Source organism: Mobula hypostoma, unplaced genomic scaffold (genome assembly GCF_963921235.1).
Source record: "Mobula hypostoma unplaced genomic scaffold, sMobHyp1.1 scaffold_83, whole genome shotgun sequence".
NCBI classification, from domain to species: Eukaryota; Metazoa; Chordata; class Chondrichthyes; order Myliobatiformes; family Myliobatidae; genus Mobula; species Mobula hypostoma.
Window position 1 is genome coordinate 275,484 of NW_026948186.1, and position 27,602 is coordinate 303,085.

The following is a 27,602-nucleotide window of genomic DNA, read 5'->3' on the forward strand; positions in this document are numbered from 1 at the left end:
TTCCCGACCCCCTCACCTTCTCTCTCCTCCCTCGACCCCGTGTCTCTCTCCCTGACAATTCCCGACCCCCTCACCTCCACTCTCGACCGCGTGTCTCCCTGACAATTCCCGACCTCCTCACCTCCTCTCTCCTCCCTCGACCCCGTGTCTCTCTCCCTGACAATTCCCGACCTCCTCACCTCCTCTCTCCTCCCTCGACCCCATGTCTCTCTCCCTGACAATTTCTGACCCCCTCACCTCCTCTCTCCTCCCTCGACCCCGTGTCTCTCTCCCTTGACAATTCCCGACCCCCTCACCTCCTCTCTCCTCCCTCGACCCCGTATCTCCCTGACAAATCCCGACCTCACCTCCTCTCTCCTCCCTCGACCCCATGTCTCTCTCCCTGACAATTCCTGACCCCCTCACCTCCTCTCTCCTCCCTCGACTCCGTCTCTCTCCCTGACAATTCCCGACCCCCTCACCTCCTCTCTCCTCCCTCGACCCCGTGTCTCTCTCCCGGACAATTCCTGACCCCCTCACCTCCTCTCTCCTCCCTCGACCCCATGTCTCTCTCCCTGACAATTCCCAACCCCCCTCACCTCCTCTCTCCTCCCGCGACCCCGTGTCCCTCTCCCTGACAATTCCCGACCTCCTCACCTCCTCTCTCCTCCCTCGACCCCGTGTCTCTCTCCCTGACAATTTCTGACCCCCTCACCTCCTCTCTCCTCCCTCGACCCCGTGTCTCTCCCTGACAATTCCCGACCTCACCGCCTCTCTCCTCCCTCGACCCCGTGTCTCTCTCCCTGACAATTCCCGACCCCCTCACCTCCTCTCTCCTCCCTCGACCCCGTGTCTCTCTCCCTGACAATTCCCGACCCCCTCACCTCCTCTCTCCTCCCTCGACCCAGTCTCTCCCTGACAATTCCCGACCCCCTCACCTCCTCTCTCCTCCCTCGACCCCGTGTCTCTCTCCCTGACAATTCCCGACCTCCTCACCTCCTCTCTCCTCCCTCGACCCCGTGTCTCCCTGACAATTCCCGACCCCCTCACCTCCTCTCTCCTCCCTCGACCCCATGTCTCTCTCCCTGACAATTCCCGACCTCCTCACCTCCTCTCTCCTCCCTCGACTCCGTGTCTTGCGGACAAACCCTGACCTCACCTCCTCTCTCCTCCCTCGACCCCATGTCTCTCTCCCTGACAATTCCTGACCCCCTCACCTCCTCTCTCCTCCCTCGACTCCGTCTCTCTCCCTGACAATTCCCGACCCCCTCACCTCCTCTCTCCTCCCTCGACCCCGTGTCTCTCTCCCTGACAATTCCCAACCCCCTCACCTCCTCTCTCCTCCCTCGACCCCGTGTCCCTCTCCCTGACAATTCCCGACCCCCTCACCTCCTCTCTCCTCCCTCGACCCCGTGTCTCTCTCCCTGACAATTCCTGACCCCCTCACCCCTTCTCCTCCCTCGACCCCGTGTCTCTCTCCCTGACAATTCCTGACCCCCTTACCCCCTCTCGCTCTCCCTCGACTCCGTGTCTCCCTGACAATTCCCGACCTCCTCACCCCTTCTCCTCCCTCGACCCCGTGTCTCTCTCCCTGACAATTCCTGACCCCCTCACCTCCTCTCTCGACCCCGTGTCTCTCTCCCTGACAATTCCTGACACCCTCACCTCCTCTCTCGACCCCATGTCTCTCTCCCTGACAATTCCTGACCCCCTCATCTCCTCTCTCTTCCCTTCGACCTCGTGTCTCTCCCTGACAATTCCCGACCTCCTCACCTCCTCTCTCCTCCCTCGACCCTGTGTCTCTCTCCCTGAGAATTCCTGACCCCCTCACCACCTCTCTCCTCCCTCGATCCCGTGTCTCTCTCCCTGACAATTCCCGACCCCCCTCACCTCCTCTCTCCTCCCTCGACCCCGTGTCTCTCTCCTTGACAATTCCCGACCCCCTCACCTCCTCTCTCCTCCCTCGACCCCGTCTCTCCCTGACAATTCCCGACCCCCTCACCTCCTCTCTCCTCCCTCGACCCCGTCTCTCCCTAACAATTCCTGACCCCCTCACCTCCTCTCTCCTCCCTCGACCCCGTGTCTCTCTCCCTGACAATTCCCGACCCCCTCACCTCCTCTCTCCTCCCTCAACCCCATGTCTCCCTGACAAATCCTGACCTCACCCCCTCTCTCCTCCCTCGACCCCGTGTCCCTCTCCCTGACAATTCCCGACCCCCTCACCTCCTCTCCCCTCCCTCGACCCCGTCTCTCCGACAATTCCCGACCCCCTCACCTCCTCTCTCCTCCCTCGACCCCGTGTCTCTCTCCCTGACAATTCCCAACCCCCCTCACCCCCTCCCTCGACCCCGTGTCTCTCTCCCTGACAATTCCCGACCCCCCTCACCTCCTCTCTCCTCCCTCGACCCTGTGTCTCTCTCCTTGACAATTCCCGACCCCCTCACCTCCTCTCTCCTCCCTCGACCCCGTCTCTCCCTGACAATTCCCGACCCCCTCACCTCCTCTCTCCTCCCTCGACCCCGTCTCTCCCTAACAATTCCTGACCCCCTCACCTCCTCTCTCCTCCCTCGACCCCGTGTCTCTCTCCCTGACAATTCCCGACCCCCTCACCTCCTCTCCCCTCCCTCGACCCCGTCTCTCCGACAATTCCCGACCCCCTCACCTCCTCTCTCCTCCCTCGACCCCGTGTCCCTCTCCCTGACAATTCCCGACCCCCTCACCTCCTCTCCCCTCCCTCGACCCCGTCTCTCCGACAATTCCCGACCCCCTCACCTCCTCTCTCCTCCCTCGACCCCGTGTCCCTCTCCCTGACAATTCCCGACCCCCTCACCTCCTCTCTCCTCCCTCGACCTCGTGTCTCTCCCTGACAATTCCTGACCCCCTCACCTCTTCTCTCCTCCCTCAACCCCGTGTCTCTCCCTGACAATTCCTGACCCCCTCACCTCCTCTCTCCTCCCTCGATCCCGTGTCTCTCTCCCTGACAATTCCTGACCCCCTCACCTCTTCTCTCCTCCCTCGACCCCGTGTCTCTCCCTGACAATTCCTGACCCCCTCACCTCCTCTCTCCTCCCTCGACCTCGTGTCTCTCCCTGACAATTCCTGACCCCCTCACCTCCTCTCTCCTCCCTCGACCCCATGTCTCTCTCCCTGACAATTCCCGACCTCACCTCCTCTCTCCTCCCTCGACCCCGTGTCTCTCCCTGACAATTCCTGACCCCCTCACCTCTTCTCTCCTCCCTCGACCCTGTGTCTCTCTCCCTGACAATTCCTGACATTTCTCACACTCTCGAGCCATCTCTCTCCCATTCCCTCTCTCTCGAGGACCCTCCGTCTCGTGCCCCCTTGCCTCCCTCCCTCATGTCTCTCCACCCCCAAATCTCGTCCCACCCCGCCCTTCTTCATCTCTGTCACCCTCACCGCACCCCTCTGTCTGCCCTGCGCCCAAATTTCCCTCCAGTTTGCACGCGCACACACACAGAAGTCAGCTGTAAAGTTCACAGGCAATTCGTCACAAACCCCACGTTGTCAACACCATCGGCATCAGACACCGGAAAAGCAAATGTGATCGCACACGATGGAGGAACACAGTTAACGTGCCAGGGCGGTGGGGGTGGGAGAGAGCTCGACCGTCCCTGAGCGGGTTAAATTCCGCCGCGTGATCGTAGCGAAAGATGTGTGCGTGCACACCTCACAGGGAACACCGCTCCAACGCCCACCTCCCTCGCCTTACCCTGCCCCACCCTCTCCCCCTTGCCCCTTCTTACCCTCGAACCACCCCCCACCCCCTCACACCAGCTTCTCCGTCCCGTCTCTCTTGTTGGACACCCCTGCTCCATCTCTCCCTCTAACGCCCGCCTCTCCATCACTCCTGCACCCCAGCTCTCCTCGCTAATCCCCATCGCCTCACCTTCTCCTTCTCTCCAACCCCTCGTCCGTCAGTTCCTCCTCTTTCTGCTCCCTCTACCCGTCTCTCTGTTCCCCCCCCACCCCACAGCCCATCTCCCTCTGTCTCTACTCCTCTACCCGTCTCTCTCTCCCCACCCCTCTACCTGTCTCTCTCCCCATCCCACAGCCCGTCTCTCTCTCCCCACCCCTCTACCCATCTCTCTCTCCACCCCTCTACCCATCTCTCTCCCAACCCCTCTACCTGTCTCTCTCCCCATCCCACAGCCCATCTCCCTCTCCCCACCCCTCTACCCATCTCTCTCTCCACCCCTCTACCCATCTCTCTCCCAACCCCTCTACCCGTCTCTCTCTCCCCACCCCTCTACCCATCTCTCTCTCCACCCCTCTACCCATCTCTCTCCCAACCCCTCTACCTGTCTCTCTCCCCACCCCTCTACCCATCTCTCTCTCCACCCCACAACCCATCTCCCTGTCTCTACCCCTCTACCCGTCTCTCCCAACCCCTCTACCCGTCTCTCTCCCCATCCCACAGCCCGTCTCTCTCTCCCCACCCCTCAACCCGTCTCTCTGTTCCCCCCCACCCCACAGCCCATCTCCCTCTGTCTCTACTCCTCTACCCGTCTCTCTCTCCCCACCCCTCTACCTGTCTCTCTCCCCATCCCACAGCCCGTCTCTCTCCCCACCCCTCTACCCATCTCTCTCTCCCCACCCCTCTACCCGTCTCTCTCTCCACCCCTCTACTCGTCTCTCTCTCTCTCCCCTCTACCCGTCTCTCTCCCCACCCCTCTACCCGTCTCTCTCTCCCCACCCCTCTACCCGTCTCTCTCTCCCCACCCCTCTACCCGTCTCTCTCCCCAGCCCCCTACCCATCTCTCTCTCCCCACCCCTCTACCCGTCTCTCTCTCCCCACCCCTCTACCCGTCTCTCTCCCCACCCCTCTACCCGTCTCTCTCCCCACCCCTCTACCCGTCTCTCTCTCCACCCCCCTACCCGTCTCTCTCTCCCCACCCCTCTACCCGTCTCTCTCTCCCCACCCCTCTACCCATCTCTCTCCCCACCCCTCTACCCGTCTCTCTCCCCACCCCCTACCCATCTCTCTCTCTCCACCCCTCTACCCGTCTCTCTCCCCACCCCTCTACCCGTCTCTCTCTCCACCCCTCTACCCGTCTCTCTCTCCCCACCCCTCTACCCGTCTCTCCCCACCCCTCTACCCGTCTCTCCCCACCCCTCTACCCGTCTCTCTCTCCCCACCCCTCTACCCGTCTCTCTCTCCCCACCCCTCTCCCCGTCTCTCTCCCCACCCCTCTACCCGTCTCTCTGTCCCCACCCCTCTACCCATCTCTCTCTCTCCACCCCTCTACCCGTCTCTCTCCCCACCCCTCTACCCGTCTCTCTCTCCACCCCTCTACCCGTCTCTCTCTCCCCACCCCTCTACCCGTCTCTCTCTCCCCACCCCTCTACCCGTCTCTCTCTCCCCAACCCTCTACCCGTCTCTCTCTCCACCCCTCTACCCGTCTCTCTCCCCACCCCTCTACCCGTCTCTCTCTCCCCACCCCTCTACCCGTCTCTCTCCCCACCCCTCTACCCGTCTCTCTCCACCCCTCTACCCGTCTCTCTCTCTCGGCCACCTCACCCCGTCTCTCCCCTGCCCGTCTCGACTCTTCTTTCCCCCATCTTGCTCTGTCCAGGTGAAATATCTGACCCCTCTCTGCGCCCCCTCCCCGGGCATGAACCGTACAGCCCGCGGCCGGGCCCAGTAGCGGCTGACGTGACCACCCTCCCCCTTCCCCGCTCCCCGCGCCCCGCTCCCACCCCCTCCCGGGCACCGTCTCCCCCCACTGACCCGTCTCCCCCGTGGGTACGGACCGGGCAGCCTGTTGATAAGCCAGGTCAGCTGCTTTCGGCTGATGTTACTCCAGCTCAGGTCGAGGCTGACGGGGAGTCGCCGGGTGATGCCACTCAGGGCCAGCGGGGTGATGGATATGCACCGGCTCAGGTCAATGCGGGTCCACAGCCTCTTGTCACAGCACCTGGGAGACAGCAGAGAGCAGTGATCGGCGGGGAGGGGGTCCAGGGGAAAGGGGGCCGAGGGGATCAAGGGGGGGGGTCCGAGTTAGAGGGCGGGGGGGACGGGGCCCGAGATCGAGGGGAGGGGATCGAGGGGGGAACAGGGCTGGAGGGGGCTGAGAGGGGGCCGAGATAGAGGACAGGGGAAGGGGAACGAGGGGATCAGGGGGGAACGGGGGAATCGGCGGGGGCGAGGGGATCGGGGGGGCGAGGGGAAGGGGGAACGAGGGGACGGGGGAGGGGGAACGAGGGGATCGGTGGGGAGGGGGAACGGGATCAGGGGGGAAAGGGGAACGGGATCAGGGGGGAAGGTGGAACAGGATCAGGGGGGAAGGGGGAACGGGATCAGGGGGGAAGGTGGAACGGGATCAGGGGGGAAGGGGGAACGGGATCAGGGGGGAAGGGGGAACGGGATCAGGGGGGAAGGTGGAACAGGATCAGGGGGGAAGGGAGAACGAGGGGATCGGAGGAAGGGGGAACGAGGGAATCGGAGGAAGGGGGAACGAGGGGATCGGAGGAAGGGGGAACCGAGGGGATCGGGGTGAAGGGGGAAACGAGGGGATCGGGGTGAAGGGGGAAACGAGGGGATCGGGGGGAAGGGGGAACCGAGGGGATCGGGGGGAAGGGGGAAACGAGGGGATCGGGGGAAGGAGGAAACGAGGGGATCGGAGGAAGGGGGAACGAGGGGATCGGAGGAAGGGGGAACCGAGGGGATCGGGGGGAAGGGGGAACCGAGGGGATCGGGGGGGAAGGGGGAACCGAGGGGATCGGGGGGGACGGGGGAACCGAGGGGATCGGGGGGAAGGGGGAACCGAGGGGATCGGGGGGAAGGGGGAACCGAGGGGATCGGGGGAAGCGAGGGGATCGGGGGAAGGGGGAACGAGGGGATCGGGGGAAGGGGGAACCCAGGGGATCGGGGGGAAGGGGGAACCGAGGGGATCAGGGGAAGGGGAAAAGAGGGGATCGGGGGGAAGGGGGAAAAGAGGGGATCGGGGGAAGGGGGAAAAGAGGGGATCGGGGGGAAGGGGAAAAGAGGGGATCGGGGGAAGGGGGAAAAGAGGGGATCGGGGGAAGGAGGAAACGAGGGGATCGGGGGGAAGGGGGAAACGAGGGGATCGGGGGAAGGGGAAAACGAGGGGATCGGGGGAAGGGGAAAACGAGGGGATCGGGGAAAGGGGGAAGGGGGAAACGAGGGGATCTGGGGGAAGGGGGAAACGAGGGGATCGGGGGAAGGGGGAACCAGGGAGGAAGGGGGAATGGGGAACCAGGGAGGAAGGGGGAAGAGGGGATCAAGGGGGAAGGGGGAACGATGGGAGCAGGGGAAGGGGGAACAAGGGGATCGGGGAAGGGGGAAATGAGGGGATCGGGGGAAGGGGGAAACGAGGGGATCGGGGGAAGGGGGAAACGAGGGGATCGGGGAAAGGGGGAAACGAGGGGATCGGGGAAAGGGGGAAACGAGGGGATCAAGGGGGAAGGGGGAACCAGGGAGGAAGGGGGAAGAGGGGATCAAGGGGGAAGGGGGAATGAGGGGAGAAGGGGAAGGGGGAACGGAGGGGATCGGGGGAAGGGGGAACCGAGGGGATCGGGGGAAGGGGGAAACGAGGGGATCGGGGGGAAGGGGGAAACGAGGGGATCAAGGGGGAAGGGGGAACGAGGGGATCAAGGGGGAAGGGGGAACGAGGGGATCAAGGGGGAAGGGGGAACGAGGGGATCAAGGGGGAAGGGGGAACGAGGGGATCAAGGGGGAAGGGGGGAACAAGGGGATCGGGGAAGGGGGCAAGAGGGAACGAGGGGGAAGAGGGAACAAGGGGATTGAGGGGCAAGTGGGAACGGGGGCGTGGGAACGGGGGGGCGTGGGAACGGGAGAACGAGGGGATCGAGGGGGGAGGGGGAACGAGGGGATCGAGGGGGGAGGGGGAACGAGGGGATCGAGGGGGAAGGGGGAACGAGGGGATCGAGGGGGGAGGGGGAACGAGGGGATCGAGGGGGGAGGGGGAACGAGGGGATCGAGGGGGAGGGGGAACGAGGGGTGAGGGGGTACAGGGGATCGAGAGGGGAGGGGGAACGAGAGGATCGAGGGGGAGGGGGAACGAGAGGATCGAGGGGGAGGGGGAACGAGAGGATCGAGGGGGGAGGGGGAACGAGGGGATCGAGGGGGGAGGGGGAACGAGGGGATCGAGGGGGGAGGGGGAACGAGGGGATCGGGGAGGGGGAACGAGGTGATCGGGGGAAGGGGGAACGAGGTGATCGGGGGAAGGGGGAACGAGGGGATCAAGGGGGAAGGGGGAACGAGGGGATCAAGGGGGAAGGGGGAACGAGGGGATCAAGGGGGAAGGGGGAACCAGGGGATCAAGGGGGAAGGGGGAACCAGGGAGGAACGGGGAACGAGGGGAAAGGGAGAACGAGGGGAAAGGGAGAACGAGGGGAAAGGGAGAACGAGGGGAAAGGGAGAACGAGGGGAAAGGGAGAACGAGGGGAAAGGGAGAACGAGGGGAAGGGAGAACGAGGGGAAAGGGAGAACGAGGGGATCGAGGGGGAAGGGGAACGAGGGGAAAGGGGGAACGAGGGGAAAGGGGGAACGAGGGGAAAGGGGGAACGAGGGGATCGGGGGAACGAGGGGATCGGGGGAACGAGGGGATCGGGGGAACGAGGGGATCGGGAGAACGAGGGGATCGGGAGAACGAGGGGATCGGGAGAACGAGGGGATCGAGGGGGAAGGGGAACGAGGGGATCGAGGGGGAAGGGGAACGAGGGGATCGAGGGGGGAGGGGAACGAGGGGATCGAGGGGGGAGGGGAACGAGGGGATCGAGGGGGGAGGGGAACGAGGGGATCGAGGGGGGAGGGGAACGAGGGGATCGAGGGGGGAGGGGAACGAGGGGATCGAGGGGGAAGGGGGGAGGAGGGGATCGAGGGGGAAGGGGGGAAGGGGGACGAGGGGGAAGGGGGGAAGGGGACGAGGGGGAAGGGGGGAAGGGGACGAGGGGGAAGGGGGGAAGGGGACGAGGGGGAAGGGGGGAAGGGGACGAGGGGGAAGGGGACGAGGGGGAGGGGGGACGAGGGGGAAGGGGGACGAGGGGGAAGGGGGACGAGGGGGAAGGGGGACGAGGGGGAAGGGGGGACGAGGGGGAAGGGGGGACGAGGGGGAAGGGGGGACGAGGGGGAAGGGGGACGAGGGGGAAGGGGGACGAGGGGGAAGGGGGACGAGGGGGAGGGGGGACGAGGGGGAAGGGGGACGAGGGGGAAGGGGGACGAGGGGGAAGGGGGACGAGGGGGAAGGGGGACGAGGGGGAAGGGGGACGAGGGGGAAGGGGGACGAGGGGGAAGGGGGACGAGGGGGAAGGGGGACGAGGGGAACGAGGGGGATCGAGGGGATCGAGGGGCAAGTGGCAACGAGGGGCGTGGGAACGAGGGGCGTGGGAACGAGGGGCGTGGGAACGAGGGGCGTGGGAACGAAGGGATCAAGGGGGAGGAGGAACGAGGGGATCAAGGGGGAGGAGGAACGAGGGGATCAAGGGGGAGGAGGAACGAGGGGATCAAGGAGTGAGGAGGAACGAGGGGATCAAGGGGTGAGGGGGAACGAGGGAATCAAGGGGGAAGGGGGAACCACGGAGGAAGGGGAAAGAGGGGATCAAGGGGGAAGGGGGAACGAGGGGAGCAAGGGAAGGGGGAAACGAGGGGATCGGGGAAGGGGGAAACGAGGGGATCAAGGGGGAAGGGGGAAACGAGGGGATCAAGGGGGAAGGGGGAACCAGGGAGGAAGGGGGAAGAGGGGATCAAGGGGGAAGAGGGGATCAAGGGGGAAGGGGGAACAAGGGGATCGGGGAAGGGGGAAGAGGGAACGAGGTGGAAGAGGGAACAAGGGGATTGAGGGGCAAGTGGGAACGGGGAACGAGGGGAAAGGGACAACGAGGGGAAAGGGAGAACGAGGGGAAAGGGAGAACGAGGGGAAAGGGAGAACGAGGGGAAAGGGAGAACGAGGGGAAAGGGAGAACGAGGGGAAAGGGAGAACGAGGGGGAAGGGGAACGAGGGGAAAGGGAGAACGATGGGATCGAGGGGGAAGGGGAACGAGGGGATCGAGGGGGAAGGGGGACGAGGGGGAGGGGGACGAGGGGGAGGGGGACGAGGGGGAGGGGGACGAGGGGGAGGGTGACGAGGGGGAGGGTGACGAGGGGGAGGGGGACGAGGGGGAGGGTGACGAGGGGGAGGGGGACGAGGGGGAGGGGGGACGAGGGGGAGGGGGGACGAGGGGGAGGGGGGACGAGGGGGAGGGGGGACGAGGGGGAGGGGGGACGAGGGGGAGGGGGGAACAAGGGGATTGAGGGGCAAGTGGGAACGGGGAACGAGGGGAAAGGGAGAACGAGGGGAAAGGGAGAACGAGGGGAAAGGGAGAACGAGGGGAAAGGGAGAACGAGGGGAAAGGGAGAACGAGGGGAAAGGGAGAACGAGGGGAAGGGAGAACGAGGGGAAGGGAGAACGAGGGGAAAGGAAGAACGAGGGGAAAGGAAGAACGAGGGGATCGAGGGGGAAGGGAGAACGATGGGATCGAGGGGGAAGGGGAACGAGGGGATCGAGGGGGAAGGGGAACGAGGGGATCGAGGGGGGATGAGGGGGAAGGGGGGACGAGGGGGAAGGGGGGACGAGGGGGTGGGGGACGCGGGGGAGGGGGACGCGGGGGAGGGGGACGAGGGGGAGGGGGACGAGGGGGAGGGGGACGAGGGGGAGGGGGACGAGGGGGAGGGGGACGAGGGGGAGGGGGACGAGGGGGAGGGGGACGAGGGGGAGGGGGACGAGGGGGAGGGGGACGAGGGGGAGGGGGACGAGGGGCAAGGGGGGACGAGGGGCAAGGGGGGACGAGGGGGAAGGGGGGACGAGGGGGAAGGGGGGACGAGGGGGAAGGGGGGAGACGAGGGGGAGACGAGGGGGAGACGAGGGGGAGACGAGGGGGAGACGAGGGGGAGACGAGGGGGAGACGAGGGGGAGACGAGGGGGAGACGAGGGGGAGACGAGGGGGAAGGGGGAGACGAGGGGGAAGGGGGAGACGAGGGGGAAGGGGGAGACGAGGGGGAAGGGGGAGACGAGGGGGAAGGGGGAGACGAGGGGGAAGGGGGAGACGAGGGGGAAGGGGGAGACGAGGGGGAAGGGGGAGACGAGGGGGAAGGGGGACGAGGGGGAGGGGGACGCGGGGGAGGGGGACGCGGGGGAGGGGGACGAGGGGGAGGGGGACGAGGGGGAGGGGGGACGAGGGGGAGGGGGGACGAGGGGGAGGGGGGACGAGGGGGAGGGGGGACGAGGGGGAGGGGGGAACAAGGGGATTGAGGGGCAAGTGGGAACGGGGAACGAGGGGAAAGGGAGAACGAGGGGAAAGGGAGAACGAGGGGAAAGGGAGAACGATGGGATCGAGGGGGAAGGGGGGACGAGGGGGAAGGGGGGACGAGGGGGAAGGGGAGACGAGGGGGAGACGAGGGGGAAGGGGGACGAGGGGGAAGGGGGACGAGGGGGAAGGGGGACGAGGGGGAAGGGGGACGAGGGGGAAGGGGACGAGGGGGAAGGGGACGAGGGGGAAGGGGACGAGGGGGAAGGGGGACGAGGGGGAAGGGGGACGAGGGGGAAGGGGGACGAGAGGGAAGGGGGACGAAGGGGAAGGTGGACGAGGGGGAAGGGGGACGAGGGGAACGTGGGGGAAGAGGGAACAAGGGGATCGAGGGGCAAGTGGCAACGAGGGGCGTGGGAACGAGGGGCGTGGGAACGAGGGGCGTGGGAACGAGGGGCGTGGGAACGAGGGGCGTGGGAACGAGGGGCGTGGGAACGAGGGGATCAAGGGGGAAGGGGGAAACGAAGGGATCAAGGGGGAAGGGGGAACCAGGGAGGAAGGGGGAAGAGGGGATCAAGGGGGAAGAGGGGATCAAGGGGGAAGAGGGGATCAAGGGGGAAGGGGGAACAAGGGGATCGGGGAAGGGGGAAGAGGGAACGAGGTGGAAGAGGGAACAAGGGGATTGAGGGGCAAGTGGGAACGGGGAACGAGGGGAAAGGGACAACGAGGGGAAAGGGAGAACGAGGGGAAAGGGAGAACGAGGGGAAAGGGAGAACGAGGGGAAAGGGAGAACGAGGGGAAAGGGAGAACGAGGGGAAAGGGAGAACGAGGGGAAAGGGAGAACGAGGGGAAAGGGAGAACGAGGGTAAAGGGAGAACGAGGGGATCGAGGGGGAAGGGGAACGAGGGGAAAGGGAGAACGATGGGATCGAGGGGGAAGGGGAACGAGGGGATCGAGGGGGAAGGGGGGACGAGGGGGAGGGGGACGAGGGGGAGGGGGACGAGGGGGAGGGGGACGAGGGGGAGGGGGACGAGGGGGAGGGGGACGAGGGGGAGGGGGACGAGGGACGAGGGGGAGGGGGAACAAGGGGATTGAGGGGCAAGTGGGAACGGGGAACGAGGGGAAAGGGAGAACGAGGGGAAGGGAGAACGAAGGGAAAGGAAGAACGAGGGGATCGAGGGGGAAGGGAGAACGATGGGATCGAGGGGGAAGGGGAACGAGGGGATCGAGGGGGAAGGGGAACGAGGGGGAAGGGGGGACGAGGGGGAAGGGGGACGAGGGGGAAGGGGGGACGAGGGGGAAGGGGGGACGAGGGGGAAGGGGGGACGAGGGGGAAGGGGGGACGAGGGGGAAGGGGGGACGAGGGGGAAGGGGGGACGAGGGGGAGACGAGGGGGAAGGGGGGACGAGGGGGAAGGGGGGACGAGGGGGAGACGAGGGGGAGACGAGGGGGAGACGAGGGGGAGACGAGGGGGAGACGAGGGGGAAGGGGGAGACGAGGGGGAAGGGGGAGACGAGGGGGAAGGGGGAGACGAGGGGGAAGGGGGAGACGAGGGGGAAGGGGGACGAGGGGGAAGGGGGACGAGGGGGACGGGGGACGAGGGGGAAGGGGGACGAGGGGGAAGGGGGAAGAGGGAACAAGGGGATCGAGGGGCAAGTGGCAACGAGGGGCGTGGGAACGAGGGGCGTGGGAACGAGGGGCGTGGGAACGAGGGGCGTGGGAACGAGGGGATCAAGGGGGAGGAGGAACGAGGGGATCAAGGGGGAGGAGGAACGAGGGGATCAAGGGGTGAGGGGGAACGAGGGGATCAAGGGGTGAGGGGGAACGAGGGAATCAAGGGGGAAGGGGGAACGAAGGGAGCAGGGGAAGGGGGAACGAGGGGATCGGGGGGAAGGGGGAAACGAGGGGATCTGGGGAAGGGGGAAACGAGGGGATCGGGGAAGGGGGAAACGAGGGGATCGGGGAAGGGGGAAACGAGGGGATCAAGGGGGAAGGGGGAACCAGGGAGGAAGGGGGAAGAGGGGATCAAGGGGGAAGGGGGAACAAGGGGATCGGGGAAGGGGAAGAGGGAACGAGGGGGAAGGGGGAACGAGGGGATCGGGGAAGGGGAAGAGGGAACGAGGGGGAAGAGGGAACAAGGGGATTGAGGGGCAAGTGGGAACGGGGAACGAGGGGAAAGGGAGAACGAGGGGAAAGGGAGAACGAGGGGAACGAGGGGGAAGGGAGAACGATGGGATCGAGGGGGAAGGGGAACGAGGGGATCGAGGGGGGATGAGGGGACGCGGGGGAGGGGGACGCGGGGGAGGGGGAGGGGGACGCGGGGGAGGGGGACGCGGGGGAGGGGGGACGCGGGGGAGGGGGGACGAGGGGGAGGGGGGACGAGGGGGAGGGGGGACGAGGGGGAGGGGGGAACAAGGGGATTGAGGGGCAAGTGGGAACGGGGAACGAGGGGAAAGGGAGAACGAGGGGAAAGGGAGAACGATGGGATCGAGGGGGAAGGGGGGACGAGGGGGAAGGGGGGACGAGGGGGAAGGGGAGACGGGGGGAAGGGGAGACGAGGGGGAGACGAGGGGGAAGGGGGACGAGGGGGAAGGGGGACGAGGGGGAAGGGGGACGAGGGGGAAGGGGGACGAGGGGGAAGGGGACGAGGGGGAAGGGGACGAGGGGGAAGGGGACGAGGGGGAAGGGGGACGAGGGGGAAGGGGGACGAGGGGGAAGGGGGACGAGGGGGAAGGGGGACGAGGGGGAAGGGGGACGAAGGGGAAGGTGGACGAGGGGGAAGGGGGACGAGGGGAACGTGGGGGAAGAGGGAACAAGGGGATCGAGGGGCAAGTGGCAACGAGGGGCGTGGGAACGAGGGGCGTGGGAACGAGGGGCGTGGGAACGAGGGGCGTGGGAACGAGGGGCGTGGGAACGAGGGGCGTGGGAACGAGGGGATCAAGGGGGAAGGGGGAAACGAAGGGATCAAGGGGGAAGGGGGAACCAGGGAGGAAGGGGGAAGAGGGGATCAAGGGGGAAGAGGGGATCAAGGGGGAAGGGGGAAGAGGGAACGAGGTGGAAGAGGGAACAAGGGGATTGAGGGGCAAGTGGGAACGGGGAACGAGGGGAAAGGGACAACGAGGGGAAAGGGAGAACGAGGGGAAAGGGAGAACGAGGGGAAAGGGAGAACGAGGGGAAAGGGAGAACGAGGGGAAAGGGAGAACGAGGGGAAAGGGAGAACGAGGGGATCGAGGGGGAAGGGGAACGAGGGGAAAGGGAGAACGATGGGATCGAGGGGGAAGGGGAACGAGGGGATCGAGGGGGAAGGGGGGACGAGGGGGAGGGGGACGAGGGGGAGGGGGACGAGGGGGAGGGGGACGAGGGGGAGGGGGACGAGGGGGAGGGGGACGAGGGGGAGGGGGACGAGGGGGAGGGGGACGAGGGACGAGGGGGAGGGGGAACAAGGGGATTGAGGGGCAAGTGGGAACGGGGAACGAGGGGAAAGGGAGAACGAGGGGAAGGGAGAACGAGGGGAAAGGGAGAACGAGGGGATCGAGGGGGAAGGGAGAACGATGGGATCGAGGGGGAAGGGGAACGAGGGGATCGAGGGGGAAGGGGAACGAGGGGATCGAGGGGGGACGAGGGGGAGGGGGACGGGGACGAGGGGATCGGGGGAAACGAGGGGATCGGGGGAAGGGGGAAACGAGGGGATCGGGGGAAGGGGGAAACGAGGGGATCGGAGAAGGGGGAAACGAGGGGATCGGGGGAAACAAGGGGATCAAGGGGGAAGGGGGAACCAGGGAGGAAGGGGGAAGAGGGGATCAAGGGGGAAGGGGGAACAAGGGGATCGGGGAAGGGGAAGAGGGAACGAGGGGGAAGGGGGAACAAGGGGATCGGGGAAGGGGAAGAGGGAACGAGGGGGAAGAGGGAACAAGGGGATTGAGGGGCAAGTGGGAACGGGGAACGAGGGGAAAGGGAGAACGAGGGGAAAGGGAGAACGAGGGGAACGAGGGGGAAGGGAGAACGATGGGATCGAGGGGGAACGAGGGGATCGAGGGGGGAACGAGGGGACGAGGGGGGAGGGGGACGCGGGGGGGGGGGACGAGGGGGAGGGGGACGAGGGGGAGGGGGACGAGGGGGAGGGGGACGAGGGGGAGGGGGACGAGGGGGAGGGGGACGAGGGGGAGGGGGACGAGGGGGAGGGGGACGAGGGGGAGGGGGACGAGGGGGAGGGGGACGAGGGGGAGGGGGACGAGGGGGAGGGGGACGAGGGGGAGGGGGACGAGGGGGAGGGGGGACGAGGGGGAGGGGGGACGAGGGGGAGGGGGGACGAGGGGGAGGGGGGACGAGGGGGAGGGGGGACGAGGGGGAGGGGGGACGAGGGGGAGGGTGGAACAAGGGGATTGAGGGGCAAGTGGGAACGGGGAACGAGGGGAAAGGGAGAACGAGGGGAAAGGGAGAACGAGGGGAAAGGGAGAACGAGGGGAAAGGGAGAACGATGGGATCGAGGGGGAAGGGGAACGAGGGGATCGAGGGGGAAGGGGAACGAGGGGATCGAGGGGGAAGGGGAACGAGGGGATCGAGGGGGAAGGGGAACGAGGGGATCGAGGGGGGATGAGGGGATCAAGGGGGGAGGGGGACGCGGGGGAAGGGGGGACGAGGGGGAAGGGGGGACGAGGGGGAAGGGGGGACGAGGGGGAAGGGGGGACGAGGGGACGAGGGGGAAGGGGGGACGAGGGGGAAGGGGAGACGAGGGGGAGACGAGGGGGAAGGGGGACGAGGGGGAAGGGGGACGAGGGGGAAGGGGGACGAGGGGGAAGGGGACGAGGGGGAAGGGGACGAGGGGGAAGGGGACGAGGGGGAAGGGGACGAGGGGGAAGGGGGACAAGGGGGAAGGGGGACGAGGGGGAAGGGGGACGAGGGGAACGAGGGGGACGAGGGGAACGAGGGGATCGAGGGGCAAGTGGCAACGAGGGGCGTGGGAACGAGGGGCGTGGGAACGAGGGGCGTGGGAACGAGGGGCGTGGGAACGAGGGGCGTGGGAACGAGGGGCGTGGGAACGAGGGGCGTGGGAACGAGGGGATCAAGGGGGAGGAGGAACGAGGGGATCAAGGGGAGGAGGAACGAGGGGATCAAGGGGAGGAGGAACGAGGGGATCAAGGGTTGAGGAGGAACGAGGGGATCAAGGGGTGAGGGGGAACGAGGGAATCAAGGGGGAAGGGGGAACCAGGGAGGAAGGGGGAAGAGGGGATCAAGGGGGAAGGGGGAACGAGGGGAGCAGGGGAAGGGGGAACGAGGGGATCGGGGGGAAGGGGGAAACGAGGGGATCGGGGAAGGGGGAACCAGGGAGGAAGGGGGAAGAGGGGATCAAGGGGGAAGGGGGAACAACGGGATCGGGGAAGGGGGAAGAGGGAACGAGGGGGAAGAGGGAACAAGGGGATTGAGGGGCAAGTGGGAACGGGGGCGTGGGAACGGGGGAACGAGGGGATCGAGGGGGGAGGGGGAACGAGGGGATCAAGGGGGGAAGGGGGAACAAGGGGATCCGGTGGAAGGGGGAATGAGGGGATCGAAGGGGAGGGGGAACTAGGGGATTCAGGGGGAACGAGGGAAAGGGGGAATGAGGGGATCAAGGGGGAAGAGGGAATGAGGGGATCAATGGGGAGGGGATCAAGGGGGAGGGGAACGAGGGGATCGAGGGGGAACGAGGGGATCAAGGAGAAAGAGGAAAGGAGGGGATCAATGGGGAGGGGATCGAGGGGGAACGAGGGGATCAAGGAGAAAGAGGAAAGGAGGGGATCAATGGGGAGGGGGAAGGAGGGGATCAATGGGGGAGGGGGACAGAGAGGATCAAGGGGGAGGGGGACAGAGAGGATCAAGGGGGAGGGGGACAGAGAGGATCAAGGGGGAGGAGTTCCGAGGGGATAAAGGGGGAGGGGTTCCGAGTGGATCAAGGGGGAGGGGTTCCGAGGGGATCAAGGGGGAGGGGTTCCGAGGGGATCAAGGGGGAGGGGTTCCGAGTGGATCAAGGGGGAGGGGTTCCGAGGGGATCAAGGGGGACGACGGGATCAAGGGGGAGGGGAACTGAGGGGATCAAGGCGGAGGGGGAACGAGGAGATCAAGGGGGGGAAACGAGGGGGGATCAAGGGGGAGGGGGAATGAGGGGATCAAGGGGAGGGGGAATGAGGGGATCAAGGGGAGGGGGAATGAGGGGATCAAGGGGAGGGGGAATGAGGGGATCAAGGGGAGGGGGAGTGAGGGGATCAATGGGGGTAAGGGGGAATGAGGGGATCAATGGGGGTAAGGGGGAACAAGGGGATCCGGTGGAAGGGGGAATGAGGGGATCGAAGGGGAGGGGGAACTAGGGGATTGAGGGGGAACGAGGGAAAGGGGGAATGAGGGGATCAAGGGGGAAGAGGGAATGAGGGGATCAATGGGGAGGGGATCAAGGGGGAGGGGAACGAGGGGATCGAGGGGGAACGAGGGGATCAAGGAGAAAGAGGAAAGGAGGGGATCAATGGGGAGGGAGAAGGAGGGGATCAATGGGGGAGGGGGACAGAGAGGATCAAGGGGGAGGGGGACAGAGAGGATCAAGGGGGAGGGGGACAGAGAGGATCAAGGGGGAGGGGTTCCGAGGGGATCAAGGGGGAGGGGTTCCGAGGGGATCAAGGGGGAGGGGTTCCGAGGGGATAAAGGGGGAGGGGTTCCGAGGGGATAAAGGGGGAGGGGTTCCGAGGGGATAAAGGGGGAGGGGTTCCGAGGGGATAAAGGGGGAGGGGTTCCGAGGGGATAAAGGGGGAGGGGTTCCGAGGGGATCAAGGGGGAGGGGTTCCGAGGGGATCAAGGGGGAGGGGTTCCGAGGGGATCAAGGGGGACGACGGGATCAAGGGGGAGGGGGACCGAGGGGATCAAGGCGGAGGGGGAACGAGGAGATCAAGGGGGGGAACGAGGGGATCAAGGGAGGGAACGAGGGGATCAAGGGGAGGGGGAATGAGGGGATCAAGGGGAGGGGGAATGAGGGGATCAAGGGGAGGGGGAGCGAGGGGATCAATGGGGGTAAGGGGGAACGAGGGGATCAATGGGGGTAAGGGGGAACGAGGGGATCAATGGGGGTAAGGGGGAGCCAGGGGATCAATGGGGTAAGAGGGAATGAGGGGATCAATGGGGGAAGGGGGAATGGGGATCAATGGGGTAAGGGGGAGCGAGGGGATCAATGGTGGTAAGGGGGAGCGAGGGGATCAATGGTGGTAAGGGAGAGCGAGGGGATCAATGGTGGTAAGGGGGAGCGAGGGGATCAATGGGGTAAGAGGGAACGAGGGGATCAATGGGGTAAGGGGGAACGAGGGGATCAAGGGGGAGGGGGACCGAGGGGATCAAGGGGGAGGGGGACCGAGGGGATCAAGGGGGAGGGGGACCGAGGGGATCAAGGGGGAGGTGGGACCGAGGGGATCAAGGGGGAGGTGGGACCGAGGGGATCAAGGGGGAGGGGGACCGAGGGGATCAAGGGGGAGGGGGAAAGAGGGGATCAAGGGGGAGGGGGAAAGAGGGGATCAAGGGGGAATGAGAGGATAAAGTGGGGGAAGGGGGAACGAGGGGGATCAAGGGGGGAGGGGGAACGAGGGGATCAAGGGGGAATGGGGAATGAGGGGATCAAGGGGGGAATGGGGAACCAGGGGATCAAGGGGGAGGGGGAAAGAGGGGATCAAAGGGGGAAGGGGGAAAGAGGGGATCAAGGGGAGCAGTGGGAAAGAGGGGATCAAGGGAGGAAGGGGGGACGAAGGGATCCGGGGAAGGGGGAACAAGAGGATCAAGGGGGAGGGGGAATGAGGGCATCGAAGGGGGAGGGGGAACTAATGGATCGAGGGGGAACGAGGGAAAGGGGAATGAGGGGATGAAGGGGAAGAGGGAATGAGGAGATCAAAGGGGAAGAGGAAGGAGGGGATCAAGGGGGAAAGGGGAAAGAAGGGATACGGGGGAAGGGGGAACCGAGGGGATCGGGGGGGAAGGGGGAACAGAGGGGATCGGGGGGGAAGGGGGAACCGAGGGGATCGGGGGGGAAGGGGGAACCGAGGGGATCGGGGGGAAGGGGGAACCGAGGGGATCGGGGGAAGGGGGAACCGAGGGGATCGGGGGAAGGGGGAAACGAGGGGATCGGGGGGAAGGGGGAAACGAGGGGATCGGGGGAAGGGGGAACGAGGGGATCGGGGGAAGGGGGAACCGAGGGGATCGGGGGGAAGGGGGAACCGAGGGGATCAGGGGAAGGGGAAAAGAGGGGATCGGGGGGAAGGGGGAAAGAGGGGATCGGGGGAAGGGGGAAAAGAGGGGATCGGGGGGAAGGGGGAAAAGAGGGGATCGGGGGAAGGAGGAAACGAGGGGATCGGGGGGAAGGGGGAAACGAGGGGATCGGGGGAAGGGGAAAACGAGGGGATCGGGGAAAGGGGGAAACGAGGGGATCTGGGGGAAGGGGGAAACGAGGGGATCGGGGAAAGGGGGAAACGAGGGGATCAAGGGGGAAGGGGGAACCAGGGAGGAAGGGGGAAGTGGGGATCAAGGGGGAAGGGGGAACGAGGGGAGAAGGGGAAGGGGGAACGGAGGGGATCGGGGGAAGGGGGAACCGAGGGGATCGGGGGAAGGGGGAAACGAGGGGATCGGGGGAAGGGGGAAACGAGGGGATCAAGGGGGAAGGGGGAACGAGGGGATCAAGGGGGAAGGGGGAACGAGGTGATCGGGGGAAGGGGGAACGAGGGGATCAAGGGGGAAGGGGGAACGAGGGGATCAAGGGGGAAGGGGGAACGAGGGGATCAAGGGGGAAGGGGGAACGAGGGGATCAAGGGGGAAGGGGGAACGAGGGGATCAAGGGGGAAGGGGGAACGAGGGGATCAAGGGGGAAGGGGGAACGAGGGGATCAAGGGGGAAGGGGGGAACAAGGGGATCGGGGAAGGGGGCAAGAGGGAACGAGGGGGAAGAGGGAACAAGGGGATTGAGGGGCAAGTGGGAACGGGGGCGTGGGAACGGGGGGGCGTGGGAACGGGAGAACGAGGGGATCGAGGGGGGAGGGGGAACGAGGGGATCGAGGGGGGGAGGGGGAACGAGGGGATCGAGGGGGAAGGGGGAACGAGGGGATCGAGGGGGAGGGGGAACGAGGGGATCGAGGGGGAACGAGGGGATCGAGGGGGAGGGGGAACGAGGGGATCGAGGGGTGAGGGGGTACAAGGGGATCGAGAGGGGAGGGGGAACGAGAGGATCGAGGGGGAGGGGGAACGAGAGGATCGAGGGGGAGGGGGAACGAGAGGATCGAGGGGGAGGGGGAACGAGAGGATCGAGGGGGGAGGGGGAACGAGGGGATCGAGGGGGGAGGGGGAACGAGGGGATCGAGGGGGGAGGGGGAACGAGGGGATCGGGGAGGGGGAACGAGGTGATCGGGGGAAGGGGGAACGAGGTGATCGGGGGAAGGGGGAACGAGGTGATCGGGGGAAGGGGGAACGAGGGGATCAAGGGGGAAGGGGGAACGAGGGGATCAAGGGGGAAGGGGGAACGAGGGGATCAAGGGGGAAGGGGGAACGAGGGGATCAAGGGGGAAGGGGGAACGAGGGGATCAAGGGGGAAGGGGGAACGAGGGGAAAGGGAGAACGAGGGGAAAGGGAGAACGAGGGGAAAGGGAGAACGAGGGGAAAGGGAGAACGAGGGGAAAGGGAGAACGAGGGGAAAGGGAGAACGAGGGGAAAGGGAGAACGAGGGGAAAGGGAGAACGAGGGGAAAGGGAGAACGAGGGGAAAGGGAGAACGAGGGGAAAGGGAGAACGAGGGGAAAGGGAGAACGAGGGGAAAGGGAGAACGAGGGGAAAGGGAGAACGAGGGGAAAGGGAGAACGAGGGGAAAGGGAGAACGAGGGGAAAGGGAGAACGAGGGGATCGAGGGGGAAGGGGAACGAGGGGAACGAGGGGGAAGGGGAACAAGGGGGAAGGGGGGAGGAGGGGATCGAGGGGGAAGGGGGGAAGGGGGACGAGGGGGAAGGGGGGAAGGGGGACGAGGGGGAAGGGGGGAAGGGGGACGAGGGGGAAGGGGGGAAGGGGACGAGGGGGAAGGGGGACGAGGGGGAAGGGGGACGAGGGGGAAGGGGGACGAGGGGGAAGGGGGGACGAGGGGGAAGGGGGACGAGGGGGAAGGGGGACGAGGGGGAAGGGGGACGAGGGGGAAGGGGGACGAGGGGAACGAGGGGGATCGAGGGGCAAGTGGCAACGAGGGGCGTGGGAACGAGGGGCGTGGGAACGAGGGGCGTGGGAACGAGGGGCGTGGGAACGAGGGGCGTGGGAACGAGGGGCGTGGGAACGAGGGGATCAAGGGGGAGGAGGAACGAGGGGATCAAGGGGGAGGAGGAACGAGGGGATCAAGGGGTGAGGAGGAACGAGGGGATCAAGGGGATCAAGGGGTGAGGGGGAACGAGGGAATCAAGGGGGAAGGGGGAACCACGGAGGAAGGGGAAAGAGGGGATCAAGGGGGAAGGGGGAACGAGGGGAGCAGGGGAAGGGGGAAACGAGGGGATCGGGGAAGGGGGAAACGAGGGGATCAAAGGGGAAGGGGGAAACGAGGAGATCAAGGGGGAAGGGGGAACCAGGGAGGAAGGGGGAAGAGGGGATCAAGGGGGAAGAGGGGATCAAGGGGGAAGGGGGAACAAGGGGATCGGGGAAGGGGGAAGAGGGAACGAGGTGGAAGAGGGAACAAGGGGATTGAGGGGCAAGTGGGAACGGGGAACGAGGGGAAAGGGACAACGAGGGGAAAGGGAGAACGAGGGGAAAGGGAGAACGAGGGGAAAGGGAGAACGAGGGGAAAGGGAGAACGAGGGGAAAGGGAGAACGAGGGGAAAGGGAGAACGAGGGGAAAGGGAGAACGAGGGGAAAGGGAGAACGAGGGGGAAGGGGAACGAGGGGAAAGGGAGAACGATGGGATCGAGGGGGAAGGGGAACGAGGGGATCGAGGGGGAGGGGGACGAGGGGGAAGGGGGGACGAGGGGGAGGGGGGGACGAGGGGGATGGGGGGAAGAGGGGGAGACGAGGGGGAGACGAGGGGGAGACGAGGGGGAGACGAGGGGGAGACGAGGGGGAGACGAGGGGGAGACGAGGGGGAGACGAGGGGGAGACGGGAGACGAGGGGGAAGGGGGAGACGAGGGGGAAGGGGGAGACGAGGGGGAAGGGGGAGACGAGGGGGAAGGGGGAGACGAGGGGGAAGGGGGACGAGGGGGAAGGGGGACGAGGGGGAAGGGGGACGAGGGGGAAGGGGGACGAGGGGGAAGGGGGACGAGGGGAACGAGGGGGACGAGGGGAACGAGGGGATCGAGGGGCAAGTGGCAACGAGGGGCGTGGGAACGAGGGGCGTGGGAACGAGGGGCGTGGGAACGAGGGGCGTGGGAACGAGGGGCGTGGGAACGAGGGGCGTGGGAACGAGGGGCGTGGGAACGAGGGGCGTGGGAACGAGGGGGAGGAGGAACGAGGGGATCAAGGGGTGAGGAGGAACGAGGGGATCAAGGGGTGAGGGGGAACGAGGGAATCAAGGGGGAAGGGGGAACGAAGGGAGCAGGGGAAGGGGGAACGAGGGGATCGGGGGGAAGGGGGAAACGAGGGGATCGGGGGAAGGGGGAAACGAGGGGATCGGGGGAAGGGGGAAACGAGGGGATCGGGGGAAGGGGGAAACGAGGGGATCGGGGAAGGGGGAAACGAGGGGATCGGGGGAAGGGGGAAACGAGGGGATCAGGGGAAGGGGGAAACGAGGGGATCGGGGAAGGGGGAAACGAGGGGATCGGGGGAAACAAGGGGATCAAGGGGGAAGGGGGAACCAGGGAGGAAGGGGGAAGAGGGGATCAAGGGGGAAGGGGGAACAAGGGGATCGGGGAAGGGGAAGAGGGAACGAGGGGGAAGGGGGAACAAGGGGATCGGGGAAGGGGAAGAGGGAACGAGGGGGAAGAGGGAACAAGGGGATTGAGGGGCAAGTGGGAACGGGGAACGAGGGGAAAGGGAGAACGAGGGGAAAGGGAGAACGAGGGGAAAGGGAGAACGAGGGGAAAGGGAGAACGAGGGGAAAGGGAGAACGAGGGGAACGAGGGGGAAGGGAGAACGATGGGATCGAGGGGGAACGAGGGGATCGAGGGGGGACGAGGGGACGCGGGGGAGGGGGACGCGGGGGAGGGGGACGCGGGGGAGGGGGACGCGGGGGGGACGCGGGGGAGGGGGGACGAGGGGGAGGGGGGACGAGGGGGAGGGGGGACGAGGGGGAGGGGGGACGAGGGGGAGGGGGGACGAGGGGGAGGGGGGGCGAGGGGGAGGGGGGGCGAGGGGGAGGGGGGGCGAGGGGGAGGGGGGGCGAGGGGGAGGGGGGGCGAGGGGGAGGGGGGGCGAGGGGGAGGGGGGGCGAGGGGGAGGGGGGGCGAGGTGGAGGGGGGGCGAGGGGGAGGGGGGGCGAGGGGGAGGGGGGGCGAGGGGGAGGGGGGAACAAGGGGATTGAGGGGCAAGTGGGAACGGGGAACGAGGGGAAAGGGAGAACGAGGGGAAAGGGAGAACGAGGGGAAAGGGAGAACGAGGGGAAAGGGAGAACGAGGGGAAAGGGAGAACGATGGGATCGAGGGGGAAGGGGAACGAGGGGATCGAGGGGGAAGGGGAACGAGGGGATCGAGGGGGAAGGGGAACGAGGGGATCGAGGGGGGATGAGGGGATCAAGGGGGGAGGGGGACGCGGGGGAAGGGGGGACGAGGGGGAAGGGGAGACGAGGGGGAAGGGGAGACGAGGGGGAAGGGGAGACGAGGGGGACGGGGGACGAGGGGGAAGGGGGACGAGGGGGAAGGGGGACGAGGGGGAAGGGGACGAGGGGGAAGGGGACGAGGGGGAAGGGGGACGAGGAGGAAGGGGGACGAGGGGGAAGGGGACGAGGGGGAAGGGGACGAGGGGGAAGGGGGACGAGGGGGAAGGGGGACGAGGGGGAAGGGGGACGAGGGGGAAGGGGGACGAGGGGGAAGGGGGACGAGGGGGAAGGGGGACGAGGGGGAAGGGGGACGAGGGGGAAGGGGGACGAGGGGAACGTGGGGGAAGAGGGAACAAGGGGATCGAGGGGCAAGTGGCAACGAGGGGCGTGGGAACGAGGGGCGGGGGAACGAGGGGCGTGGGAACGAGGGGCGTGGGAACGAGGGGCGTGGGAACGAGGGGCGTGGGAACGAGGGGCGTGGGAACGAGGGGCGTGGGAACGAGGGGCGTGGGAACGAGGGGATCAAGGGGGAGGAGGAACGAGGGGATCAAGGGGGAGGAGGAACGAGGGGATCAAGGGGGAGGAGGAACGAGGGGATCAAGGGGGAGGAGGAACGAGGGGATCAAGGGGGAGGAGGAACGAGGGGATCAAGGGGGAGGAGGAACGAGGGGATCAAGGGGGAGGAGGAACGAGGGGATCAAGGGGGAGGAGGAACGAGGGGATCAAGGGTTGAGGAGGAACGAGGGGATCAAGGGGTGAGGGGGAACGAGGGAATCAAGGGGGAAGGGGGAACCAGGGAGGAAGGGGGAAGAGGGGATCAAGGGGGAAGGGGGAACGAGGGGAGCAGGGGAAGGGGGAACGAGGGGATCGGGGGGAAGGGGGAAACGAGGGGATCGGGGAAGGGGGAACCAGGGAGGAAGGGGGAAGAGGGGATCAAGGGGGAAGGGGGAACAAGGGGATCGGGGAAGGGGAAGAGGGAACGAGGGGGAAGGGGGAACAAGGGGATCGGGGACGGGGACGAGGGAACGAGGGGGAAGCGGGAACACGGGGATTGAGGGGCAAGTGGGAACGGGGAACGAGGGGAAAGGGAGAACGAGGGGAAAGGGAGAACGAGGGGAAAGGGAGAACGAGGGGAAAGGGAGAACGAGGGGAAAGGGAGAACGAGGGGAACGAGGGGGAAGGGAGAACGATGGGATCGAGGGGGAACGAGGGGATCGAGGGGGGATGAGGGGACGCGGGGGAGGGGGACGCGGGGGAGGGGGACGCGGGGGAGGGGGACGCGGGGGAGGGGGACGCGGGGGAGGGGGACGCGGGGGGGACGCGGGGGGGACGCGGGGGAGGGGGACGAGGGGGAGGGGGACGAGGGGGAGGGGGGACGAGGGGGAGGGGGGACGAGGGGGAGGGGGGACGAGGGAGAGGGGGGACGAGGGGGAGGGGGGACGAGGGAGAGGGGGGACCAGGGGGAGGAGGGACGAGGGGGAGGAGGGACGAGGGGGAGGGGGGACGAGGGGGAGGGGGGACGAGGGGGAGGGGGGACGAGGGGGAGGGGGGACGAGGGGGAGGGGGGACGAGGGGGAGGGGGGACGAGGGGGAGGGGGGCGAGGGGGAGGGGGGGCGAGGGGGAGGGGGGGCGAGGGGGAGGGGGGGCGAGGGGAGGGGGGGCGAGGGGGAGGGGGGGCGAGGGGGAGGGGGGAACAAGGGGATTGAGGGGCAAGTGGGAACGGGGAACGAGGGGAAAGGGAGAACGAGGGGAAAGGGAGAACGAGGGGAAAGGGAGAACGAGGGGAAAGGGAGAACGAGGGGAAAGGGAGAACGATGGGATCGAGGGGGAAGGGGAACGAGGGGATCGAGGGGGAAGGGGAACGAGGGGATCGAGGGGGAAGGGGAACGAGGGGATCGAGGGGGAAGGGGAACGAGGGGATCGAGGGGGGATGAGGGGATCAAGGGGGAGGGGGACGCGGGGGAAGGGGGGACGAGGGGGAAGGGGAGACGAGGGGGAAGGGGAGACGAGGGGGAAGGGGGACGAGGGGGAAGGGGGACGAGGGGGAAGGGGGACGAGGGGGAAGGGGACGAGGGGGAAGGGGACGAGGGGGAAGGGGACGAGGGGGAAGGGGACGAGGGGGAAGGGGACGAGGGGGAAGGGGACGAGGGGGAAGGGGGACGAGGGGGAAGGGGGACGAGGGGGAAGGGGACAAGGGGGAAGGGGGACGAGGGGGAAGGGGGACGAGAGGGAAGGGGGACGAGGGGGAAGGTGGACGAGGGGGAAGGGGGACGAGGGGAACGTGGGGGAAGAGGGAACAAGGGGATCGAGGGGCAAGTGGCAACGAGGGGCGTGGGAACGAGGGGCGTGGGAACGAGGGGCGTGGGAACGAGGGGCGTGGGAACGAGGGGCGTGGGAACGAGGGGATCAAGGGGGAGGAGGAATGAGGGGATCAAGGGGGAGGAGGAACGAGGGGATCAAGGGGGAGGAGGAACGAGGGGATCAAGGGGGAGGAGGAACGAGGGGATCAAGGGGGAGGAGGAACGAGGGAATCAAGGGGGAAGGGGGAACCAGGGAGGAAGGGGGAAGAGGGGATCAAGGGGGAAGGGGGAACGAGGGGAGCAGGGGAAGGGGGAACGAGGGGATCGGGGGGAAGGGGGAAACGAGGGGATCGGGGAAGGGGGAACCAGGGAGGAAGGGGGAAGAGGGGATCAAGGGGGAAGGGGGAACAAGGGGATCGGGGAAGGGGGAAGAGGGAACGAGGGGGAAGAGGGAACAAGGGGATTGAGGGGCAAGTGGGAACGGGGGCGTGGGAACGGGGGAACGAGGGGATCAAGGGGGGAAGGGGGAACAAGGGGATCCGGTGGAAGGGGGAATGAGGGGATCCGGTGGAAGGGGGAATGAGGGGATCGAAGGGGAGGGGGAACTAGGGGATTCAGGGGGAACGAGGGAAAGGGGGAATGAGGGGATCAAGGGGGAAGAGGGAATGAGGGGATCAATGGGGAGGGGATCAAGGGGGAGGGGAACGAGGGGATCGAGGGGGAACGAGGGGATCAAGGAGAAAGAGGAAAGGAGGGGATCAATGGGGAGGGGATCGAGGGGGAACGAGGGGATCAAGGAGAAAGAGGAAAGGAGGGGATCAATGGGGAGGGGGAAGGAGGGGATCAATGGGGGAGGGGGACAGAGAGGATCAAGGGGGAGGGGGACAGAGAGGATCAAGGGGGAGGGGGACAGAGAGGATCAAGGGGGAGGAGTTCCGAGGGGATAAAGGGGGAGGGGTTCCGAGTGGATCAAGGGGGAGGGGTTCCGAGGGGATCAAGGGGGAGGGGTTCCAAGGGGATCAAGGGGGAGGGGTTCCGAGTGGATCAAGGGGGAGGGGTTCCGAGGGGATCAAGGGGGACGACGGGATCAAGGGGGAGGGGAACTGAGGGGATCAAGGCGGAGGGGGAACGAGGAGATAAAGGAGGGGAACGAGGAGATCAAGGGGGGGAAACGAGGGGATCAAGGGGGGGAAACGAGGGGATCAAGGGGGAGGGGGAATGAGGGGATCAAGGGGAGGGGGAATGAGGGGATCAAGGGGAGGAGGAATGAGGGGATCAAGGGGAGGGGGAATGAGGGGATCAAGGGGAGGGGGAGTGAGGGGATCAATGGG

At 66.9% G+C, this 27,602-nt stretch overlaps 1 protein-coding gene across 2 annotated transcripts in view; it reads right to left on the minus strand.

The window, feature by feature from the left end:
* Positions 1-27,602, minus strand: part of kdm2ab (lysine (K)-specific demethylase 2Ab) — a 136,249-nt gene that overhangs the window by 19,543 nt on the left and 89,104 nt on the right. The window contains exon 19 of one of the 2 annotated variants that reach the window (XM_063039388.1): positions 5,752-5,915. In XM_063039388.1, the coding sequence (XP_062895458.1) occupies positions 5,752-5,915 (164 nt within the window). Of the gene's footprint in view, positions 1-5,728; positions 5,916-27,602 lie in introns of both variants that reach the window. The other variant, XM_063039389.1, reaches the window with a different exon arrangement.